The sequence below is a fragment of the Suillus discolor genome (genome assembly GCF_016758755.1).
Source record: "Suillus discolor strain FC423 chromosome Unknown F5147scaffold_74, whole genome shotgun sequence".
In the NCBI taxonomy this organism is placed as follows: Eukaryota; Fungi; Basidiomycota; class Agaricomycetes; order Boletales; family Suillaceae; genus Suillus; species Suillus discolor.
In genome coordinates, this window is record NW_024541321.1 from 208,047 (window position 1) to 230,398 (window position 22,352).

The 22,352-nt window shown below is 46.2% G+C and overlaps 6 protein-coding genes across 6 annotated transcripts; 4 read left to right on the forward strand and 2 right to left on the reverse strand.

The window, feature by feature from the left end:
- Nucleotides 1-295: 295 nt before the first annotated feature.
- Nucleotides 296-3,074, reverse strand: F5147DRAFT_718622 (caspase domain-containing protein). Its single transcript, XM_041438717.1, has 16 exons — nucleotides 2,972-3,074; nucleotides 2,271-2,908; nucleotides 2,135-2,216; nucleotides 1,944-2,084; nucleotides 1,823-1,885; nucleotides 1,730-1,776; nucleotides 1,662-1,679; nucleotides 1,555-1,587; nucleotides 1,492-1,503; nucleotides 1,419-1,443; nucleotides 1,356-1,369; nucleotides 1,231-1,308; nucleotides 1,095-1,178; nucleotides 1,028-1,046; nucleotides 862-974; nucleotides 296-813 (listed from the first exon to the last, which is right to left on the reverse strand). The coding sequence occupies exons 2-16, from the start codon at nucleotides 2,631-2,633 to the stop codon at nucleotides 787-789; spliced, it is 1,119 nt and encodes a 372-aa protein (XP_041287911.1). The 5' UTR covers nucleotides 2,634-2,908; nucleotides 2,972-3,074; the 3' UTR covers nucleotides 296-786.
- A 190-nt stretch (nucleotides 3,075-3,264) lies between these two features.
- F5147DRAFT_747744 (glycosyltransferase family 69 protein) lies at nucleotides 3,265-4,727 on the reverse strand (the record flags this gene model as incomplete). The annotated part of the gene is made up of 5 exons (XM_041439979.1): nucleotides 3,265-3,424; nucleotides 3,474-3,842; nucleotides 3,897-3,950; nucleotides 4,005-4,437; nucleotides 4,493-4,727. 5 exons carry the CDS (start codon nucleotides 4,725-4,727, stop codon nucleotides 3,265-3,267), a joined length of 1,251 nt encoding a protein of 416 aa, XP_041287912.1.
- Nucleotides 4,728-6,075: 1,348 nt separating this feature from the next.
- Nucleotides 6,076-9,067, forward strand: F5147DRAFT_402279 (caspase domain-containing protein). The gene is made up of 20 exons (XM_041429620.1): nucleotides 6,076-6,362; nucleotides 6,441-6,573; nucleotides 6,631-6,651; nucleotides 6,710-6,793; nucleotides 6,858-6,863; nucleotides 6,938-7,550; nucleotides 7,603-7,684; nucleotides 7,736-7,882; nucleotides 7,933-7,995; nucleotides 8,049-8,095; nucleotides 8,145-8,162; nucleotides 8,214-8,246; nucleotides 8,304-8,315; nucleotides 8,370-8,394; nucleotides 8,443-8,456; nucleotides 8,505-8,582; nucleotides 8,637-8,717; nucleotides 8,767-8,785; nucleotides 8,836-8,939; nucleotides 8,994-9,067. The coding sequence occupies exons 2-20, from the start codon at nucleotides 6,497-6,499 to the stop codon at nucleotides 9,018-9,020; spliced, it is 1,551 nt and encodes a 516-aa protein (XP_041287913.1). The 5' UTR covers nucleotides 6,076-6,362; nucleotides 6,441-6,496; the 3' UTR covers nucleotides 9,021-9,067.
- Nucleotides 9,068-9,606: 539 nt separating this feature from the next.
- F5147DRAFT_402357 (uncharacterized protein) lies at nucleotides 9,607-10,935 on the forward strand. The gene is made up of 6 exons (XM_041429621.1): nucleotides 9,607-9,769; nucleotides 9,829-9,942; nucleotides 10,169-10,282; nucleotides 10,341-10,454; nucleotides 10,513-10,698; nucleotides 10,750-10,935. The coding sequence occupies exons 1-5, from the start codon at nucleotides 9,680-9,682 to the stop codon at nucleotides 10,696-10,698; spliced, it is 618 nt and encodes a 205-aa protein (XP_041287914.1). The 5' UTR covers nucleotides 9,607-9,679; the 3' UTR covers nucleotides 10,750-10,935.
- A 2,595-nt stretch (nucleotides 10,936-13,530) lies between these two features.
- F5147DRAFT_755110 (glycosyltransferase family 2 protein) lies at nucleotides 13,531-16,519 on the forward strand (the record flags this gene model as incomplete). The annotated part of the gene is made up of 11 exons (XM_041440319.1): nucleotides 13,531-13,548; nucleotides 13,616-14,019; nucleotides 14,070-14,490; nucleotides 14,538-14,592; nucleotides 14,641-15,164; nucleotides 15,213-15,305; nucleotides 15,358-15,537; nucleotides 15,606-15,977; nucleotides 16,032-16,115; nucleotides 16,162-16,431; nucleotides 16,493-16,519. 11 exons carry the CDS (start codon nucleotides 13,531-13,533, stop codon nucleotides 16,517-16,519), a joined length of 2,448 nt encoding a protein of 815 aa, XP_041287915.1.
- A 1,822-nt stretch (nucleotides 16,520-18,341) lies between these two features.
- On the forward strand, nucleotides 18,342-18,740 carry F5147DRAFT_584592 (uncharacterized protein; the record flags this gene model as incomplete). Its single annotated transcript, XM_041431798.1, has 1 exon — nucleotides 18,342-18,740. A coding segment is annotated over one exon (399 nt), but the record flags the coding sequence as incomplete, so codon positions are not given.
- Between the last annotated feature and the right edge of the window lie 3,612 nt (nucleotides 18,741-22,352).

The window sequence follows — 22,352 nt, forward strand, 5'->3', positions numbered from 1 at the left end:
GGACGAAGTGTATGAACTCCTTGATCTGTCTAGCCTTTCGAAACGAGTCAATACTAGGCAGGCACATCATGCATTGACCGTCACATTACCCCTTGTTTCGGCGACTATCAAAATCATGAGACTACGTTAGCGAGGACATAACGATCAGGAGGTAAACATACGAAATCAGTTTGGCAGGAGGGACAGACATACGCGCTTATCGATGAGAGCAGTTTATGACTACTATCTACGCTTCAGAGTGTGTGGGCAAGTAGCTAGTGAAACCCTTGAGAATCTACCCATGCGTTTTATTAGGGTCAAGATTATCAAGCTCCCGCCCTCATAGCGCTAGATGATTCTGTCAAATTGACTACAACACACTATCACTAGGTGATATATACCAGTCTCGGCAAGCTTCGTTTGACAGGTGCATCGCAAAAAAGACGGATAGGAGGAAGGCGAAGCGCTGACTTTGCAAAACGTTACGGAGATTATATGGGGCTTGCGATGAAATAATCACTCTCGCGACCGAAGAGGCGCGATAAGATACAGAAGGAGCGTGACTTGTGCCAATCTGACCAATCATCGCTGTGTAAATGTTAGATGAAGGACATGTGAACCGCATCCAGGCTTCGGGGAGACCAACCCCGGGTTCTTTGTTGATCGATGAGCACTGTCCTCAGCAATTGGACCCAATCATTTCGTACTTACGAGCGGCTCGTGACGGAACGGTGTCAAAAAGATCAAATACGCACGATCATGTTAACATATAAGGAGCGATTACAACCCAATCCAATCTCCAAGCGTTCAGATATAGAAAGGCAACGTTATATCCTGTGCAATATCAGTGGCTATAGTCTGGATAAGAATACGCTGACAAACGAGAGGGTTTGAGCAAGAAAACTGAGGGTGTTGTCTGGCGTCCGGTAAGATTTCACGGATGAACGCGCGTATTTGTTCGAATCTGTTTTGGAAAGTGAGAGCCTGCGTGCAAGCTGAGCAAAGAAATATTAGCCAGTTGGGCTAGCAATGGAAGTTTGATACGGACAGAAAACGTGTATGAAAGCCTTCAAGGGAAGATTAGAAGGAACTAATGTTTTGGTAGTTTTACGCACAAAGGTCATGAGTCCGCCAATAGGTCGACCAGGCATTGTGATGCTTTCACTCTCTTCGCAATCCTCACAACCCGAGAAACAAACCTGTCCGATATTGACTGAGAAGCACGATCAACTGGCAGAAACCGATGCTCACAACTTGTGCCTGGGAGTGCTTCCTGATGCGAGCGCCTGGCGTAACGCCATCGACGAACGTGCGCTGTCTAGAGTCATACTATGGAGACGATCAGACAAAATCACAGAGGAAACTGCTTCTCTCACAAGATAAGGCAAATCTAACTATCATTCAGAATTCTGCAGCGATGAAGTTGATTTAGAGCTCACCAAGCACCGTGCCGGAATGGCACGACTGGAGTCATTCAGTACTTGGAGTTACGGTATCAAGGGTTTTGCTTACGTCGAAAAGCGCCTGTAAAGCTGAGTTATTTAGTGATTTCGCGTCATCGATCATTCTCCGTACCGTCAACCGTGAGCCAGCTGCCAGTGGCTTCACCTGTGTGCGTTCTATCAGCGACCATTTGAAATACCATGTGAAATATGAGGTGTTCTTTCCGTCATGATACTGACCATGATTTCGTGTATTTCCTAAAGAGCTAATCAGCGTTATCCTTTGATTAAGAGCGTAAACATCTGACATCGTCGCTGATCACACCCGACTGTTGATAGTCGACTGGACATATGACTTTGCGAATGTTAACAGTATTTTTTCTAATCGGGTTAGATCCTACATTCATCATAACCATCAACTTCGTCGCCATCTAGGTCACGGACTTGGCCCCCATGGCCCGAAACTGCGTAAGCAACCGCGTGATTCAGAAGACCAACAACGCCATCAAGGACAGTACGTACAATAAAAGAACATGGAATCACCGGCCCTTGAATAAGATGCCAGGCGGTGCATTTCAAGTAAGATATTCTGCCTAGTTGGTGGGGGGCGATAACCATCATCAATTAATTGTACAATATCTGTGGGATCGTATTCCCATTGATCTGAAAGGGAGTCATAGAGTCATTATTGAATTACTAACGACTGCACGTACTAATAAGGCATGGTAAGATATTATGGATGTCGTTGTTGCACCCTCTTAGTTCACAGCGTTGACCTTTGTAATTAATTCCAATCTTATACAGTTTCAGATATATCGTTGGTTTGCGAACCTACGATGTATCACTCACCAATAATGCCCGCTTTCTTCCGGGCGATGGTGGACTAGGTTGCGTGAACATCGGAATATAAAAAGAAGCTTCTGACATGTGCTGGTTCAAATACGGCGCTCCAGAAGATCGAGGGCACCTAGAGAACCGGGCGAGGTGGTGGTGACCCTCCAGTGTGTTTTCTTCTTGTTGGATCCTCGACCGCTCCCATGAAACAGACATCCATCGACGTTTGCATGTGATGATGTGGTCGCGGTGATCCTGACGAAGGTCAGGCGCAGCAGGGAAAGAATGAAGAACGGTTTCGACGATCTTGGGTAACATGGTGGAATTGGAACGAATCAAAAGAGTAACTGGACGATGTAGGATCAGTGATGGCTTCATTGCAAGCTTTATAACTTGATGCAACCGAACTTATTTTGCTCTCACGTCAAGATCGATAGAGCGGAGCGTCGCACTCGCGCGAGTTGGCTAACGGCAATGTGGGCGAAGAGCTTGTCGTTGCAAACAATACAAAGTATAAGGTGCACGACTAGAACGATTTCTGCCATCATATTTGCACGAGGGTCAGTGGTCACCATAGTTAGGGTCCAGGGACTTGAAACGGACGCTTGTCGAATACTAAAGCCTTTGACAACGGTGGCATAACAACAGTGATCCTGTGAACCGTCACGTAGGTATTAGTTAACTTGGGAATACATCACAAGATATGCGGTACGTACTTACAACGCTGAAGCGCTGAAGATTGTGTAGAGCTGCAGAATTTACATACCCAACGTTGTTACCGTGATCCGTTTTTCAAGCAACCATGTAGACTGGTCGGTCGTCGAATATGATAAGACTTGTGTGTATTACATAATGCGTAAATTTAAAGAGCAAACAGTTATAAATAATCGTAGTACCTGCCTGCCTGCGCGAGGGAATACGTTGGTATTATAGAAGTCGTAAACGGGCAATCCCATATCGTCCCATGACTTGTTGCCCTAAAATCTCAAAACCCCATGTCCGAGTCCACCTACCACCATGGATGACAGTCTCCACCGTCCCACCAGTAAACCTTGTCTGCATCGCCCACGACAAGCACAGATCTTGCCATCCATGCACCATCATACACCTTTTCGATCCACCATTGGAGCACGGGGTGGCGCATAAGCCACTTGAAGTAGAAATAAAATCTGACATGATACATTAGCCAATATTCTGATAATGTAGCATGCGACAAACCTCCAGTCGTAAGCGTTGATCACCCTTGGGTTGAGATATATGTTCTGCAGATTGAACTGTCGCCTCATATCATATGGGAGTAGGAAACTTTCTGACGAAAAGCATTCCTCTGGCGCAGATGCGCGGAACCGTATTGGAGGTGTCAGAGCAGGACTCGGACCCCGCATCGAGGTATTGTGTGCTGCTGGATGGGTTGCCGGCAATTCGTATGGCAGAGGATCGTTGGAAAGCGTGCGGTTAGAACGTAGGGTTATCGGAAGAAGAGGATCTGCATTGAAGACAACGATGCCGTTCCAGCAGGTGAATACGGGTACAGGAGACTCGGTATGCATTGCTTTATAATCAGCTTCGTCGAAGAAATATGGCCATCTAGATGCCAAACAAACTGAATTAGACGTTGTGAAGATAGAATTCGCAACTCACATTGCACTGGCTAGTTTTGCCTGTCGATCTCGAAGAACCCACATATCATATGCACTTTTAGCACGATTAGAATCACGGATGTGCCGTAGCAGTCAAGATGGTGCTTACCCAAAATGTCCCATGTCTAGGCCACATGCCATGTCGTAATCCCCGTTGTTCGTTTCCAACAATTCGACGAAGCTCTCGGGCTCGATAAATATGTCATTCGAGAACACAACCCTATCATACCCTCCTACTATCAGGGGCTCGATTACGCGATTACGAGTAGCGGCTAGGAATTCAATGCGGTTGTTTCCGCGCATATCGTCAGGCTTTGGTACTGCTTTATCTCTCGTGAGTATGCGCCGCGACACACCCAAAAGGGCCAGGTCCGCATCTAGTGCGTCAAGGAGCTGCGGAGATTCATCGGTGCTGTGACTCTCAACGATAGAGACGAACACGTTATCTGGACCAAGATAGTGAATGACTTTGATAAGGGTATCGTGCCAGTACGGGATGACATATTCGTTATTGTAGAACATCGCAGCAATGAAGATTTTCTCTGAAGCGGGATAACTTAAAGCTGCGTTCAATTTTACGAGTTTGGAGGAGCTTACCTTGCTTTCCGTAGCCTTGTTTTCGAGGGTGTGCAACAGCCTCCTGAATAGAATCCCTGTACCGTACATCTCCAGGGTGCTCGTAATGGACTCCGACCCATGTGCTCACACAAAGCAGGACGAAATATGCGAAAAGCTTTATCTTCCACAGTTTGGGATGGGGCGCCAGACGCGGAGTAGGAGACGTTGGTCTAGAGAATGAGCGCACACTAGCACCTTCTTCCGAGTTTTCCATGAGCGCAATTTCTTCCTCGGCGTTAAAAAGTTCACGTCCGCCGGTGGAGCTATCTCGATAGAACATACTGTACCCTTCGTCGGAAGGGTCCCCCGTTCCAAACGCCTTACTCCATCGAGCGATTAACAGGGAAAGTAGGAGCCGATAAGCCAAGAGACGGAGTATTTGGATGAAGGCAAAGGTGGGTACGACGAGGACGAGGAGGAGGATGAATCTCCAACTTGAAGGAAAAGCAGGTTGCCATGTATAGTTTTCTGCAAAAAACTTGTCGGAAAAGCGTTGCTCAGTTATGGTGTAAAGGGATATAAGAATGCAGAGTGAGACAAGACCAGGAATGCGAATAACGGCGAGAACGATGCGACAGATGGCATGGAGAACAGCCTTCGGCGTTATGGACATGCGTAAAAACAGAGTTTTCTGGGGGAAATGAAGCCGGCGCTCAGTAAACCGAGGCGAATGGAGACGAAGTCGGAAGGGAAGAGGAAATTGGCTAAATCGTGGTTCATCATATAATCAGCTAGAAGGTTGATGTATGTCGCCGAACCAACCGAAAGAAGGCAAACCTGTTCGTTAAATTTATCAGCCGCAGCACCGCGGCAGCAGATTATCGTGTGCTACTTTGGGTCAATTTAAGAGTTTTCTCTGTGGGCTAGAGATACTGCACACACGTCGTACAGCCAACGTGAACGATGGTCGTCGTGTAGTTCTCGCACTATTACTTGTCGATGTGCATCATCAGCCCAGTCTGTAACTCGAAGGCCCAAAAATAGAACAAAGGCTAGCTAAACCCGCATCGCATAATAGAAGCTGTTGGTATAGCATACTACGAGATCACAAGTTGATGGCTACTATCATGCACTTACTTACTGCAGGGTGGAAAACACATTCATGAGCGCTTGATATGCATGAGCCGGCTGGTGACTCCTTCATTCTCACATGCCGATCACGGAGATTCAACAATGCAATTGCGCAGATAGGCTAGAAAAAAGAGTACAAATTGTCGACGCGAACAACGGCAGGAATATCCAGCCCGCATTATTGACAAGCAGAAGACGTATTGAGATGGAGCAGAGGCAAATATTATGGTAACCGGTCGCGGAAAGAAGAAAGTCGACGCTTGGGAAACCATCATTTAGGGCCGGAGTGCATTTTCCAATCCCGCAGTCTTCCGCAGTCTGACCGACTGCAGACAGTAGCCTATAAGATATCTGCTAAGGTCGTGACAACACTTGAGCTTGCGTACGATCTAGAGCACACTCAGTTAGCTTTTCTGAGGATCCAGCGTTAGTTTGATAATTTCATCTCATTGACATGTGACTCATCATCATATAGATCGCCGTTGAACGACAATGCCCTTCAAACAAGGACATTAGTACTTGCATTATTCGGCAGTGCCTGCGCTGAGTTGAATTCGGTGACTGGTAGTGCTTTCTGAGTGAGTCCATCCGAGTCAGTGCGCGGGCTTCACGGCCCCTGAGCGCGCCTCCGAGCGACTTCCAAAACAAGACGGGTTTAGGCAGCTGGCCTAGTCCGGTCAAATAAAGGCACTATTCTTGCTCAGATGCTCTTTTGTCCGAGTCAGCCCTTTCCCTGTCAAACCTCCCTCTCCAGGTCTTCTTGGGTTTCCTCCTCACTGTAAGTTTCCCCAAGCATTCACTAAGACTATATAAGCTTTGTGCTGCAATGTGCTCACCGTGATCTCTGTCATGCCAGGCTGTCCTGCATTCCTCTTCTTCCCGCGTTTTAAGTCGTATACCCAAGTCAACACAATGATGTGGGATCTGCGCGGCAACGACGCCGCCCAAGATCGGCGACGTTCTCCAAATCCTAGATTTCCAATGCCATCGTGAGTTATCATACGCTTGTTCTCCATCGATCTCAATAGACAAGGGTGATCCTATAGCCCTGGAATTCCGCCAGCGGCGTACGCAACGATCTGCATGATACAGCAAGTCGTTACTGATAAAGATTGATTATCACAGAGAACTTCATCGATCCCATGATCCATTCCCCAAGCCATTTGTACCGCTCGGTCTGCCCGAAGTTCCGCGATCAGCGTCACCAAAGTATATTTTTCTCAGCTTTTCTGCAATGAATGTGTTGACGAGTTCACATTATATTTCCCCACAGTCCCCGGTAAGCTTCAAATCAAATTTCATGTTCATATGGTACTTATTCAAATTTCCGCTTTATTACTTCATTGTTCACAGCATGTATTCACGTGAGAATCTCCCTTCGCTTATTCATGAGGGCTTTCCTTCTCGCGGGCGCCCACATCCCCCACCAATCCCGCATGCAACGCGACCGCCCCCGTCTCCCTATATGTCTCGACCTCCACCTCACCCGTTAATGTCTCGTCGTTCAACACCTCCTCCACCCATGCCCGTTCCGCAATTTGTTTCGAAGTTATCAAATGTCCAACCGTCATCCAAAAATAATCACACTCACACTCACACCCAAAGTCAATCTCACAGACACGGACATCACCAACATTCTCATCCGACTTCTGCCCCAACTCAGACTATTCGTCGCACCACCTCGCAGCAGCTCCGTTTCGCACCACCCACACAGCCTTCATCCGCAAGCAGTACGCGAAATTTGCACCGCTCACGTTCTTCACAACATCTACGTCCGCCAACGCCACACTCAGGTCCTTCAGGTCACCGTCACCGATCGCGCGTAAACTCGGCAAGTAGTGCACATCAGCCTATAATTCATCCTCAGCAGCAGGTGCAGCCACATGTTCACCAACAGGTCGTGCATCATAACGGTCATGTTCATTTCCAATATTCGAAATGCACCGGGCGGAAGAAAGCACTTTGCGTGAGTGAAGATATAGTACTAATTGAAAATTCGAGTCGAATCCTTTTTTTAGATTGGAATCAACTACAAAGGTCAGCGACGCGAGCTTCGGGGCTGTGTCAACGATGCACACAATGTAAAGCGGTTTTTAACATGTACGTTTGTTCGTCGACCGTTGCGGTGTCGATACTCATACCTTCTCCTAGCCAATTGGGGCTACAAAGATGGCGATATTGTAATGTTGGTCGACGACACCGATAATTTGAGGCAAATGCCAACAAGGAAAAACATTCTCGATGCGATGCGTTGGCTTGTGAATGACGCTCATCCTCATGATGCGTTATTTTTCCACTGTAGGTTATCTTTTCGAACCTTCGGATATAATATCCTCATTGTTGTCTAGACTCGGGTCACGGAGGACAGGTTCCGGATCAGGATGGGGACGAAGTTGATGGACTTGATGAAGGTAAAGGGACACTTCTTTCTCTTTAGAACATCGTTAGATTTCATCATGCACAGTTATATACCCTGTCGACTACAAGAAAGCCGGAATGATTGTTGATGACGTGAGTCCTTTTTATTTTCAACCTGTTTATGCTTATAACTCCAATGCAGGAAATGCACCGTATCATGGTACACTTGTCGCACGATAGGAGGAACGCACTGATCTGATAGATTCCACAGGTCAAATCGTTGCCAACAGGCTGCCGTCTGACTGTAAGTGATAACAAGTAACCCTTGCTGTTCGGAACTAATAGAACCCCATCCATCCAGGCTGTCTTTGACGTGAGGTCGTTTCATAATGTGCCGGAATCTGAAAAATCTCATAGATTCCCCTAGTCCTGTCACTCCGGAACGGCACTGGGTAAGTACGTTATTTCGTAACGATAAAAGCTGACTGAAAGTCCACCAGATTTGCCATACATCGTGAGCACGATACCTGCTTCAGTCAGATCGGGACTGATCATCTTACAGTATCATTCGAATGGGCGCCTCAAGGGAAACCACATCGCTCGTCAGGCTCAAGCAGAGAAGGCCACAAATGCTGACGTGGTAAGTGATGTCCTGCCGTTATGTGCTGTGCTTCTACCGCTTGTTTCTATCTAGATATCATTTGCTGGTTGTCGTGATGATCAAACCAGTGCTGACACAACGCAGGGTGGCATGGCTGTTGGGGCTATGAGCTACGTGAGCGACATCTTCTCTCCACCTCTTTGTAGCTGACAGACACGGACAGGCATTCGTTACATCTTTAAGTTGGTCGGGAGTTCTATGCCTTGTTGCGTGAGACTGACTTAGTGCACAGCAAAGCAGCCAGTACAAAGTTACCAGGAACTGCTCAAGTCTGTTAGGGCCATTTTGAAGAATCATTATCAACAGAAACCGCAACTGTCAAGCTCGCACTACATCGTAAGTACCTGTAGTTTGTAGTGTGGTGGATTCAGATTAACACCGCCTTTTCAGGATACTAATCTATGCTTCATAATATAGTGTGAGCGGTTTTGAGCATCATTGTCGTGCTGCGGTGTTCGTTATCATATAATTAACTTAGTGTTCTACGTGTCAGACAATTTATGTATTAGTCTTAGTCTCCAGTTGACGAGACATGTATGTCTAGTTCCAAGCGGTGAAAACGCACCGAGGTGTGATGGATATGAAATCTACCAAGGGGAATCTTGAATAATAACTCTACGGGTGACAGAAGTTTAGGCGGCATTAAGCAGAATCTACGCACAACGCCAGTGGTTACATGACAAGATGAAGAAAATATAGAGTACCAGGTCTGATTGAAGCTGGCGTCATCCAAGGTAGACTCGTGACCGGCCCGTCTAAGGAATGTAAGGGTATCAGTGAACTGAATGGTGCGCTTCACAAGCTTCAGAGCCCATGAGGTGGTGTAAAGAAGAGATAAAAAATCACGCAGTCGTTTGTAGCCACCCTTCCTGAGGAAGAGTTCACATAGGCAGGATGGCGGGTGTGTCGGCAGCATCTACGGCTGGCACACTGGCAGGAGGTACGAGGCAGCTGCCGCATTGCAAACACGTGACAAAATATAATTTAAGCTCCACTCGAGTCAGCCACCCCAGACTCTGGCCCCAGACTGGCCAATTTAATCTCTGACATTCACAAACGACCCGGACAAGACATAGATGCAGAAAAGAGGAGAAGAAGGCACTGCGCAAAACAGAAACCCCGCCAGGTACTCCCCTCCGCGCGAAATATTAGCCCAAGGTCGACAGGTGCACTCAGTTATTTTGTCATGACTGTTTCTTGGGTATCTCACACTTAAATCATACAGCGTTATGCTGCAGCGGGTGCTCCTTGGAGTGAGCACTCCTTGATACGTGATGAAGACCCTCGAAACCCCACCAGGTACTCCCCTCCGCGTGAAACATTAGCCCAAGGTCGACAGGTGCGCTCAGTTATTTTGTCATGACTGTTTCTTGGGTATCTCACTTAAATCTACAGCGTTATGCTGCAGCGGGTGCTCCTTGGAGTGAGCACTCTTTGATACATGATGAAGACCCTCGAAACCCCACCAGGTACTCCCCTCCGCGTGAAACATTAGCCCAAGGTCGACAGGTGCGCTCAGTTATTTTGTCATGACTGTTTCTTGGGTATCTCACTTAAATCTACAGCGTTATGCTGCAGCGGGTGTTCCTTGGAGTGAGCACTCCTTGATACATGATGAAGACCCTCGAAACCCCACCAGGTACTCCCCTCCGCGCGAAACATTAGCCCAAGGTCGACAGGTGCGCTCAGTTATTTTGTCATGACTGTTTCTTGGGTATCTCACACTTAAATCTACAGCGTTATGCTGCAGCGGGTGCTCCTGGGAGTGAGCACTCCTTGATACGTGATGAAGACCCTCGAAACCCCGCCAGGTACTACACCCCGCCCGAAATATGCGCGTGGGGTCGAAATGTGCGCTCAGTTATTTTGTCATGACTGTTTCTTGGGTATCTCACACTTAAATCTACAGCGTTATGCTGCAGCGGGTGCTCCTGGGAGTGAGCACTCATTGATACGTGATGAAGACGCTCCTCCACAGGATCCCAATACGCAACAGCAACATCAACTAGTAACAGCTCAGGTAGACACCGGCGAACATGGAGGCGGCCTGTCCTGTGCTGCTGCTGCTGGTAGAAGCATTGGTGAATGTCCATGAGTATTTCGGTTTTATCGTTCATTTTGTCATGATATCCACATTGGCTTGAAGCGGTACTTTATCGATAAGCATCAACATCTTTTAGCTCATTAAAGTCTTCGCCGGCATCATTTACACAGCATCTCGTATCAGCCCTGCTATTCTTACCTAGAAAATTTGCGTTATCGAGAACATTTCTGGACAGTTTCTGAATACTCTTCGTGTGACATCTAGACGTGATATGAACTGGCCACCAGCTGCTCAGACGATAAAAACTGACTGAAAGTCCACTACCAGATTTGCCATACATCGTGAGCACGATACCTGCTTCAGTCAGATCGGGACTGATCATCTTACAGTATCATTCGAATGGGCGCCTCAAGGGAAACCACATCACTCGTCAGGCTCAAGCAGAGAAGGCCACAAATGCTGATGTAGTAAGTGACGTCCTGCCGTTATGTGCTGTGTGCTTCTACCGCTTGTTTCTATCTAGATATCATTTGCTGGTTGTCGTGATGATCAAACCAGTGCTGACACAACGCAGGGTGGCATGGCTGTTGGGGCTATGAGCTACGTGAGCGACATCTTCTCTCCACCTCTTTGTAGCTGACAGACACGGACAGGCATTCGTTACATCTTTAAGTTGGTCGGGAGTTCTATGCCTTGTTGCGTGAGACTGACTTAGTGCACAGCAAAGCAGCCAGTACAAAGTTACCAGGAACTGCTCAAGTCTGTTAGGGCCATTTTAAAGAATCATTATCAACAGAAACCGCAACTGTCGAGCTCGCACTACATCGTAAGTACCTGTAGTTTGTAGTGTGGTGGATTCAGATTAACACCGCCTTTTTAGGATACTAATCTACGCTTCATCCTCTGGTGTGTGAGCGGTTTTGAGCATTATTATCATGCTGCGGGTGTTCGTTATCATATGAACTAACTTAGTGTTCTACGTGTCAGAAAATTTATGTATTAGTCTTAGTCTCTGGTTGACGAGACATGTATGTTTAGTTCCAAGCGGTGAAAACGCACCGAGGTGTGTGATGGATATGAAATCTACTAAGGGGGATCTTGAATAATAACTCTACGGGCGACAGAAGTTTATGCGGTATTACGCAGAACCTACGCACGACGCCGGTGGTTACATGAAAAGACGAAGAAAATGTAGAGTACCAGGTCTCATCGAAGCCGGCGTCATCCAAGGTAGACTTGTGACCGGCCCGTCTAAGGAAAATAAGGGTATCAGTGAACTGAATAGTGCGCTCCGCAAGCTTCAGAGCCCATGAGGTGGTGTAAAGAAGGGGAATGAAAAATCGCGCAGTCGTTTGTACAGTAGTCACCCTTTCTGAGTATAGAAGATAAAAGCGCGGTGATGGTTGGGCTGTGGATGAAGTCGTGCAGCAGGTCACGCAGACAGGTGAGAGCATTCAGGTCGACGCCGCGTAGCCTACATCGGAGCTCCTCTGGACAGGTCACGGTTGTTGACTGCAATGAGAGAAAGGTGGTGAAGTTCATCTGAACATGACTTCGGCTTTGATGTTGAACATTCAAAACTCTCTGCTTCTCAAGACGAGAATTGGTTTGGACACTATCAACGCGGCCCGGGGATGTTGATTATAGCAATATCGCGCAGCCAACTTCATCAAGCGACTCATGTATATATACATCCCTGTTCCTGTCAGTCATGCAATCATGCAATCACTTGTCACTGGTAGTGCTTTGCTTGGGAGTGCTGCTACGCGCTATGCACAGCGTACAAATTCGATATGTGTACTATGCACCCGCTCAAATATTATTCCACTCCTTGACGACAAGGTACATGACAGAGTAATGTACATCGAACTGCCTCAAAATTTGAAGCGGACCAAGGTACTAAGTACTTGTAGCACAGCCATTGACATGCGGGCGTAGCTATTTTGACGCGGTCGTGACGCGGCACTAACGTTGACGCGGCCACTGACGCGCCATTCCTATATGTTCTACATTCGACTTCCAGATCAACTTGGATAAGTTCATTCCTTTGTTATTTTATTGCCATAGAACATGTACAACTAGGTACATAAGCCAATGACTATTTTCTTTTCCTCCCTCTCTGGACCCTTCGAGCCTATGGAGCACATCGACGTTTAACGGGCGGACATTCTTCAGCCGGCGGAGATGGAACTACAGCTTCGGATAACTCGTCTGCAGACTCCAAAGATGTAGCATCAGAGTTATCACTGAATACTTTGGGAAGGTGAGCAGCTACCTTGTGATACCACCAGCTTACACTACTTGACTAGGGAAGACTATCGCTCAAGGGCACGGCGAAGGCGATTATGATGAAATCAACAAATGGTTGAGGAATATAATCAGCATACTGGCACAACGCAGATGCAGAATGCATCACGCATGCATCAAACATGCCAGTGGTGGGAGATTGAATCATCGTTGGCTCCGGCCCTTCAAGCTGAACGTTCTGAACGTTTGAACTTTGTATTCATGGGCGTCAGTCTGATCCGAGGACATCCAGGAAACGTCATTTCTCATTTCCACTGGCGCCAATCGCGTAACAGCGAGGACCGAAACCACATGTTTATCAACGTTCATTAGGGGTGCTCAAAGTTGAACGCCCAAGCCCGTTGAACGCCTAACGCCCAGCCTCGTGACCAAGACCCTGCACGCTGGGTCTTTTGCCAAGTCTGTATAGGCCTCACACTGAACGCAGAACTGCACGCAGACTGGCCAATTCCACGACTTTCCCTTGCACAGTCCTCCGAACTTCTGATAGAGTCTATGCTATTTAGTACTTACCAACCTTTTTCTCCATGCTCTATCATTCGGTTGCTCACATAGGATACAACTTGCGTGCATGCGATGTCAAGGTTTCACGAGGTGTGTTTTTTGTCATCGTCGTAGTTCAAGGCGCCTAACAAGACTGGTCTATCGTGACGCTGAACAGGCTGACGAGGCACAGCGAGGACACTACAATGACGGGCAAAACACTTACACGGACCCATTCCCTACCGCGCAAGTCCAATTGATCCCATTTCCTCCCTCCCAATCACAATATTTGTATCAACAACAACAACCTCCACCGCAGCCACCAACAGAATACCTCACATCACATGTCTGTCGTGACCCTTTAGACAACTCACAACCCACTCCACGTCCACAGTCACAGTCTGGTCTAGATGGTGAGATGGTAGAGCGTAAGCACAATGATTCGGGCGATATGCCACTGCTGCTACACAATGGTCCCTATGTAGCATCAGAAATGCCTGCAGGTTACCAGGAGGCTAACAATTACTATGGACACATACCACAGTACACACCCCGACGGTACAACACCATCAAGAAGGTGAAGTAAGTATTCCTTGTTTAACCTTATTTTTTCTATCCCTTACAGCGTACAGACTCTGCCACGGTAACCTCGTGCTCGACTCTGCAGTACCAACAAAATTACTGGATAGGTGCGCAATGCGCAATGAACACGAGTTCACCCACATGCGGTACTCTGCAGCCACATGCGACCCGAATGATTTTAAGGATTCTGGGTTCACCCTCCGCCAGGCGCATTACGATCCTCCACGGAGGACGGAGCTTTTCATCGTCGTGACAATGTACAATGAAGATGAGAAGCTATTCTGTCGTTCAATGAGTGGCGTCATCAAGAATATCGCTCATTTGTGCAAACGAGATCGGAGCAAAACGTGGGGGAAAGAGAGTTGGAAGAAGGTTGTAGTCTGTATTGTTAGTGATGGGCGATCGAAGATCAATTCCCGGACGCTGAGTGTTATTGCTGCTATGGGCGCATATCAAGATGGCATTGCGAAGGTACGTTTCAGTTTTGATAAGTGGTCACCTTATTGATGATAGACAAGAGTATCGTCAACGGAAGACCCGTCGTGGCACACATATACGAGTATACCACGCAACGTTTGTCTCACCGTCATTTGTCTGTATTTATTCTTAACCCGATCACAGTGCTGGTGTCTCCTTCAATGGAAATCGAAGTCGCCGACACCCTCGTACAAATTATCTTCTGCCTTAAGGAGAAGAACCAAAAGAAGATTAACTCCCATCGCTGGTTCTTCAACGCCTTCGGTCCAATACTACAGCCCAATGTGTGCGTTCTCCTTGATGTTGGTACTATGCCCGGCCCCACCTCAATCTACCACCTATGGAAAGCCTTCGACATCAATCCGAACGTTGGCGGTGCATGTGGCGAAATCGTCGCTTTGAAGGGCAAGTACGGACAATATCTTCTCAACCCACTCGTCGCAGCACAGAATTTCGAATATAAAATGTCGAATATTTTCGATAAGCCACTAGAGAGCGTGTTCGGGTATATCACCGTGCTGCCTGGCGCGTTTAGCGCATATAGGTATATCGCCCTGCAGAATGACCAGATGGGGGAGGGCCCACTGCAGAAGTACTTTTTGGGTGAGAAGATGCATGGTGCAGGTGAAAATATCTTCACAGCGAACATGTATCTTGCTGAGGATCGGGTGAGTGCTAAGTCGAATAAGATGATGTCTCAACTGACACCTGTTCAGATATTATGCTGGGAGCTTGTCTCAAAGCGCGGGGAATCGTGGATCCTACACTATGTCAAGTCTGCCTACACTGTGACTGATGTTCCCGACCAGGTCTATCCAAGCGTTCAAGTCCTAGTGTGGTGCATGCTGACCTTTCCAACAGATCCCTGAGTTAATTTCTCAAAGACGTCGCTGGTTTAACGGCTCTTTCTTTGTCGCCATACACTCTGCCGTTCATTTTTATTACCTCTATCGCTCATCGCATTCACTCATGCGCAAGTTCTGGATTCACATCGAGATGTTTTATCAGCTGTACAGCCTCATATTTGCCTGGTTTGCCCTTGTAAGCTTCCTTCTGTACCAATTCTGTACCATTCTCTATACTAACATCGTGACGCTCATGTGCATTAGGGTCACTACTATATTGCCTTCATCATTCTCTCCCAAGCGCTCGAGTTCTACGTGCCTCGAATCCACATCCTTAACCTCATTCTCAACTACTTTTATCTCGGGTTGCTCATCATGTGCTTCTTCCTTTCGCTCGGCAATCGGCCGCAAGGCTCAAAACGGGGCTACACCCTCGCCTTCATCGGGTTTGGCATCATCACGATTTATATGACTGTCTCGGCGTCGTTGCTTGCATACAAGACCATAGAAAGTGTCGCACATAGTGAAGGACGAGAAATCCAAGCTAGCGATCTATTCCTGAATTCGATCTTTAGAGATGTCGTGCTCTCGTTGGCGGCGACGCTGGGGCTGTATTCTTTGGCCTCGTTGATCTTCGTGAGTCATTGTTTGCTCTTTATCTTGCTTGTTATATATTGATGATCGTCGAAGTTTGAGCCATGGCATATGATCACGTCCTTTGCCCAATACGTCCTCATGGCATCGTCATATACTGCGGTCTTGAACGTCTATGCAGTACGTCTCTCTTTAGCACAGGTCCCAGTCGTTCACATAGTCTCAGTTTGCCAACGTTCATGATGTCTCATGGGGAACGAAGGGCGACAACAAGGTTTCCACTGATCTCGGTGTCGTCAGCCTGGGCAAGGGAGCCAATGAAGTCGAGATAGCAGTCACGGCTGAGACTGATATCAATGCAGCGTATGAATATGCTATCCATGTTCTGTCCTTGAAACCACCCAAGGTGGATTCCAAGGGTGATCCGGCAACGCAGCAAGACGATTATTATAAGACATCACGGACAAACGTATTACTGGTTTGGACTTTGAGCAACGTGAGTGACCATTAAATTGGTTCGTATTAGAGACACTTTTATTGACATCGTCGGTTTACAGGGTCTTCTAGCTGCTATCATAATGTGAGCATTGGGAGACGTTGCAGGTCTATCATATGCGGACGGCGCAATAGCGCAAAGCGCCTCCGTCTCATTTTCAATTTTTTTTTCGTGCACTTCCTTCCATATTTTATACAGACACATCTATCTCATGTTGTAGCCCTCGAAATTCTGCACTCCCCGGACGAAAACTTGCATCAAAATAATTGAGTTTGTGTTGTATAGCACCTTGTGCCAAAAGTTCCCTTTTCCCACACCTTCAAGTTCTCGACTTCTTTCTGGCCTGCCCTCCATTCATTACGATCTCCGGGCACCTCGACACATTCTGGACTTGTCAAGTCGCTCAAAAAGATGATCCCGCGCGAAAATCGCGCCGCCCGCATGTCTCGTTATGGCCCGAACTTTGAGCTTGGTTGCCTTACTGGGAGGAGGAGGCACAGGTAAGCTCATAACTTTTTTTCAACGCATTCTCTGACCTCAACTATCTATCATCCTAATATACAGTACCCTGCGATGTCCTGCGATGTCCCCGCGCCAAAATCTCGCTGCCCGCGCGTTTTGTTCTCAACTTATGGGCCGACCTTTGTTCTTGTTGGCAAACCAGGAGGAGGAGGGCAGGTGAGCTTGTATCTTTTTTTCATGTTCCTTTCTCGTGCCAATATGTTCAGATCTCACATTAGGTACTCTAATACACTCCCCGCACCACTCATCTCTCCGACCGCACGCCTCATCCATCTGTTATGGCCTGATCGTCATCCTGGGTCAGCTACAGGGAGGAGGTGACTTGGGTGACTTATATCTTTTCCCCTGGCATCCAGCTGCTGCAAACTGACCATTTTTATACCTAGGGACTACCTACGTGAAGAATTTCGGTCCCCTTCGATTGTCTACAGCCCCACAGTACTTGCTTTGCCCCCTCCGCCTCTTGACTCTCGCGCACCCATGTGGACTCGCTCCCAATTGTTTTCGGCCCTCATTCACGCCAATACATCGACCTCTCGCATTGGGGACTGCTTCTGCATGGGTCCGAAGGTGTTTTTCCAAGTAGGGTGGGTCTTTTGTTGTCATTTCGTCCTTCAGGTACTTAAGATCAGCGCATATGACTCGCATTCACCAACCCGCTCGTCGACAAGATGATTTCTTCATATTTCGACAATTCCGCCCTTGCCTTCGACGATATGAAAGACGTATCACAAATTTTTATTTCCGACAAAGCGGGGAAGAATCACAACGTACGAGAATCGAACTGCATCGCGCGCACGCATGATACGATCCAGTGCCTATCAGATCTTCCTATATCGCTCTCCTTCTCAACCTCAATGTAGTCCTGGACCCGCAGCTTAACGTCACATTTCCAAAGACGCACCCAGCCAAGAGGGTGGAATTCTACTCGGGCGATTGAGCATATGTTGCAGATGGTCAGATGTGCGTCCCTTGGCGAGAGCTTTTGGGGGGCTCTGATAAAAATCTTGTTTCCTGTGGATGGACTATCCTTGACTCGGACCGCTTCTTTGTTTTTTTTCATGAAAAATCCTGTTAGCATGCGTGTACGCTATTATCTCCCTGATAGTGACTTTTGATCACGTTCCTTTGTATTGGATGGGTCGCGACCCTCCATTTAGCTAGGAGGGGCGTCATGACTTTCGGATTGAATGCTGTGCCACTGTTGCGTCTGATGCGACTGACGCGTCTGACGCGACATTGGGTTACTTACCACAGACACTGACGCGACTGACGCGTCCGACGCGACATTGGGTTACTTACCACAGACACTGACGCGACTGACGCGTTCGACGCGACGTCGCGCGGTAGTATGCCCCATGCTACTCGGGACATCTATGTAGGACAAAGGAGAGTTGTTGACCACAATTCCGCCTGTCAGAACAGAGATGTCGAAGTTAAAACGAAGAGGATGCGCTCATTTTGATGGAGATCAGTCTGAGGACGGAAGTGTGGATTTCAGCTTTTGTTTAGACTGGACATTTGAGGAAGTTGATGCTTACATTCGAAGATTATTTCCCAAAGTCTTTGAATACCTTGACTCTGTGAAGGTTGGTGATGTCAAAGGGAAGGCTACGGACAATGGGGCATCTGAATGGGTGTTAATTTCGAAAGAGAACCGCAGGCTCAGTGTCGCACCTGAGCCCTTCCCAACTGGCAAACACCTCGAACGGTACAAAGGCAGAAGCAATGCCCCACTTCAACAGACAAATATCTTTATTGGTGAGTCGTTGATAAATTCGTCCTAGATTTTCTAATCAGTGTATGTATAATGATAGGTATCCGGAAATTTGTACCTGAGCATACTTATGCACACTGGGACCCAGACATGGTTATTATTGATATAGCTGATGACAGCGATGACGGTGATGACGGCGATGATGGCGATGACGGCGACCATAAACAAGAGTATGGGCTTAAAATCGAAGACGACATATTCACTCAAGTTCCAAAGATTGGTTAGTCTCACGTGTACAGTCTCGAGCGCTGTGTTTAAAATTCATTGTGTTACTTACTCAAGTGCGTCCAAAACGTCCAATGCAGCGTGGAACCCGTCAAGAACCAGCTCAGAAGAAATTGCGTGGAGGTAAGGACTACCATTTAATTGTATGGGAACACTACTGACACATAATATTTAAAATCAGCTCATGGACAGCCCATTGCATCGAAAACGGGGAACAAGTCGGGAAGATCCTCAGGCCAAGTTAAACGTAAGTGTCGAGTTTTTATTTTCTGGCAGAAGTCAAATGTCTAACACTTGGAATTTATAGTTTTCTGTCCAAGTGGCTCTGATACGGATGACAGTCTCAACACCCTACCAGCTAGTCTGAAAGGGATGTCAATCTCACCACGGGTTCAGAAGCGTGCTCCACGCCATAATCCAATGATGCCATTGATCAAGGACGAAGAAAACCACCAGGATATCGACCTGCGAGACTTCGCAAAGGCTCAGAATCATCATGTGCCCGGCGTACCTAATCGACCACTCTTCCAGCCTCTCGTTTCGGTCCAACCTACGCTGAATGACCTGTTGCGCGGCCACCCAGACGTCAATGATCCATTGTCACATCCGTTCCACAACCCCTGGACGAAGGACTACTTCATTGGCTCTATCAAACTTTGGCTTTAATTTTGTGCGAAAGTCTCATCATCCCATTTAATTCCCCTTACTTCTTTGAATCCTATGTCATTTGCCCTTTAATCTTCCTCACTCCTTTTAGTCCTTCATTCTAACCATAATTTTGTAACTACCTTTAGGTTAAGCTTGCGTTATGGTATATCAAAGGCCCTCATTTTGCGCAAATATGACATGTGGATATTTGCGCAAATATGCAGATGTCATATTTGTGTGGAACACTTGCAATCTCATTTTGCACAAATATGACATTTGGATATTTGCGCAAATATGCACATATCATATTTGCGCAAATATGCAGATGTCATATTTGTGTGGAACACTTGCAACCTCATCTTGCACAAATATGACATTTGGATATTTGCGCAAATATGATATGTGGATATTTGCGCAAATATGCACATGTCATATTTGTGCAAGATGAGATTGCAAGTGTTCCACACAAATATGACATCTGCATATTTGCGCAAATATGATATGTGCATATTTGCGCAAATATGCACATGTCATATTTGTGTGGAACACTTGCAACCTCATCTTGCACAAATATGACATGTGCATATTTGCGCAAATATCCACATATCATATTTGCGCAAATATCCACATGTCATATTTGTGTGGAACACTTGCAACCTCATCTTGCACAAATATGACATGTGCATATTTGCGCAAATATCCACATATCATATTTGCGCAAATATCCACATGTCATATTTGTGTGGAACACTTGCAATCTCATCTTGCACAAATATGACATGTGCATATTTGCGCAAATATCCAAATGTCATATTTGTGTGGAACACTTGCAACCTCATATTTGCGCAAATATCCACATGTCATATTTGTGTGGAACACTTGCAACCTCATATTTGCGCAAATATCCACATGTCATATTTGCGTGGAACTCTTGCAATCTCATCTTGCGCAAATATGACATGTGCATATTTGTGTGGAACACTTGCAATCTCATCTTGCACAAATATGACATGTGCATATTTGCGCAAATATCCAAATGTCATATTTGTGTGGAACACTTGCAACCTCATATTTGCGCAAATATCCACATGTCATATTTGCGTGGAACTTTTGCAATCTCATTTTGCGCAAATATGACATGTGCATATTTGTGTGGAACTCTTGCAATCTCATCTTGCACAAATATGCACATATCATATTTGCGTGGAACTCTTGCAATCTCATCTTGCACAAATATGCACATATCATATTTGCGCAAATATGCACATGTCATATTTGCATGGAACTCTTGCAATCTCATTTTGCGCAAATATGCACATGTCATATTTGTGTAGAGCACTTGTAATCTTATCTTGTGTAAATATGTACATGTTATATTTGTGTGGATTTATGTACCCTCATCTTGTGCAAATATAAACTTCTTATATTTGCATGGAATCACCATATAGTGTAAATCTGAGTATATTATTATACATAGTTGAGATCACCATATGTAGTCTTTGTATACCAAAGTCAGTCAGGTCAGTCATGACACCCAGAGTGCCTGCACTAGCTTGCAACCCCAAACCCTACTTTGATTAGCTTCTCTACAGGTTATGCACATGGAGATAGTGGCTTTCAGAATCATTATATCTAAGAAGTAAAGTACGACGGTTTTCGGAAATGCATGGGCGCTCGCATGGCTTTCCTGTATTTTGCTAAAGGCCACATGGGAGCGCTTAGCTCGCTTAACCTCTTTTTGGAAATCTCGCGTGGTTTTGTCACGTGTTTTCGAGCGCCGACTCAAACAGCGTCGCCTGATGGGAACTTAGCATGACGTTGGTAACTGTATATGTACATGACATTAAATAATGAAAAATGATGTGTTTGAGCAGGGCAAGGCAGATATGTGATTAGATTTGAGTGTTTTCCTTACTGTGATTGTTATGGTAGTATTTTTTGTATACATACAGCAAATAATGGAACAACATATAATACAATTACAGACAGGGGGAAAACAAATATAAGATAAAAGAGACTGGGAGATGAATGGCAGAAGATTATGAAAAAGGAGAAAAAGACCACTTAGAGACTCAAAAACTGGAGAATGGGAGGGCAGGAGAACCGGGAGACGGGAGACGGGAGATGGAAGGCAGGGAAAAACAGGAAAATAAATACATTCGATGATACTGTTACATATTTTGTAATTTTATGTTGTGTAGTAGATTGTATTTTTACTTTTGTCAAAATCTTGCTCAAAGAACATGGAACTGACTGATCTTATGTACTATGTACTTTTATGTGGTGTGATAGATAATAGATTGTACTTTTAGTTTTTTTGAAATGCTGCTCATAAATGTATTTTCAAAATTATTCAAGATGCACAATTTAAAATTTTATTAGGATGCAGCCAGAGGCCAGGAAGCCAAAAAAGGATGCAGCCCTCCTTGGCTTCCTGTGATGAAGGAACAATGCTCATCAGGAGCCCCCAGAATTATTGGGATGAAGCTGAGGCCAGGAAGCTAAAAAAAGAGCACGAAGCACTCCTTTTTGCTTCCTGTGCCAAAGGCAGAATGGGTGTGGACTAGTTGTATGGTAGACTACATATATCTATTCATTCAGTGTTAGTTAGGGTTAGTTAGGGTTAGTTAGGGTTAGTTAGGTTAGTTAGGGTTAGTTAGGGTTAGTTAGGGTTAGTTAGGGTAGTTAGGGTTAGTGTTAGGTTAGTTAGGGTTAGTTAGGGTTAGTTAGGTTAGTTAGGGTTAGGTTA

Excerpts from the sequence above, each read along its gene's own strand:
- F5147DRAFT_718622 (XM_041438717.1), bottom strand. The coding sequence starts at position 2,633 with ATGAAGCCATCACTGATCCTACATCGTCCAGTTACTCTTTTGATTCGT. Across the intron at positions 2,217-2,270 it reads GAAGAAAGCGGGCATTATTG|ATTGGAATTAATTACAAAGG; the intron begins GTGAGTGATACA and ends AAACTGTATAAG. Across the intron at positions 2,085-2,134 it reads TATCTTACCATGCCTTATTA|ATCAATGGGAATACGATCCC; the intron begins GTACGTGCAGTC and ends ACTCCCTTTCAG.
- F5147DRAFT_402279 (XM_041429620.1), top strand. The coding sequence starts at position 6,497 with ATGATGTGGGATCTGCGCGGCAACGACGCCGCCCAAGATCGGCGACGT. Across the intron at positions 7,551-7,602 it reads GGCGGAAGAAAGCACTTTGC|ATTGGAATCAACTACAAAGG; the intron begins GTGAGTGAAGAT and ends TCCTTTTTTTAG. Across the intron at positions 7,883-7,932 it reads TGATGCGTTATTTTTCCACT|ACTCGGGTCACGGAGGACAG; the intron begins GTAGGTTATCTT and ends ATTGTTGTCTAG.
- F5147DRAFT_402357 (XM_041429621.1), top strand. The coding sequence starts at position 9,680 with ATGCAGAAAAGAGGAGAAGAAGGCACTGCGCAAAACAGAAACCCCGCC. Across the intron at positions 9,943-10,168 it reads CATTAGCCCAAGGTCGACAG|CGTTATGCTGCAGCGGGTGT; the intron begins GTGCGCTCAGTT and ends TTAAATCTACAG. Across the intron at positions 10,455-10,512 it reads TATGCGCGTGGGGTCGAAAT|CGTTATGCTGCAGCGGGTGC; the intron begins GTGCGCTCAGTT and ends TTAAATCTACAG.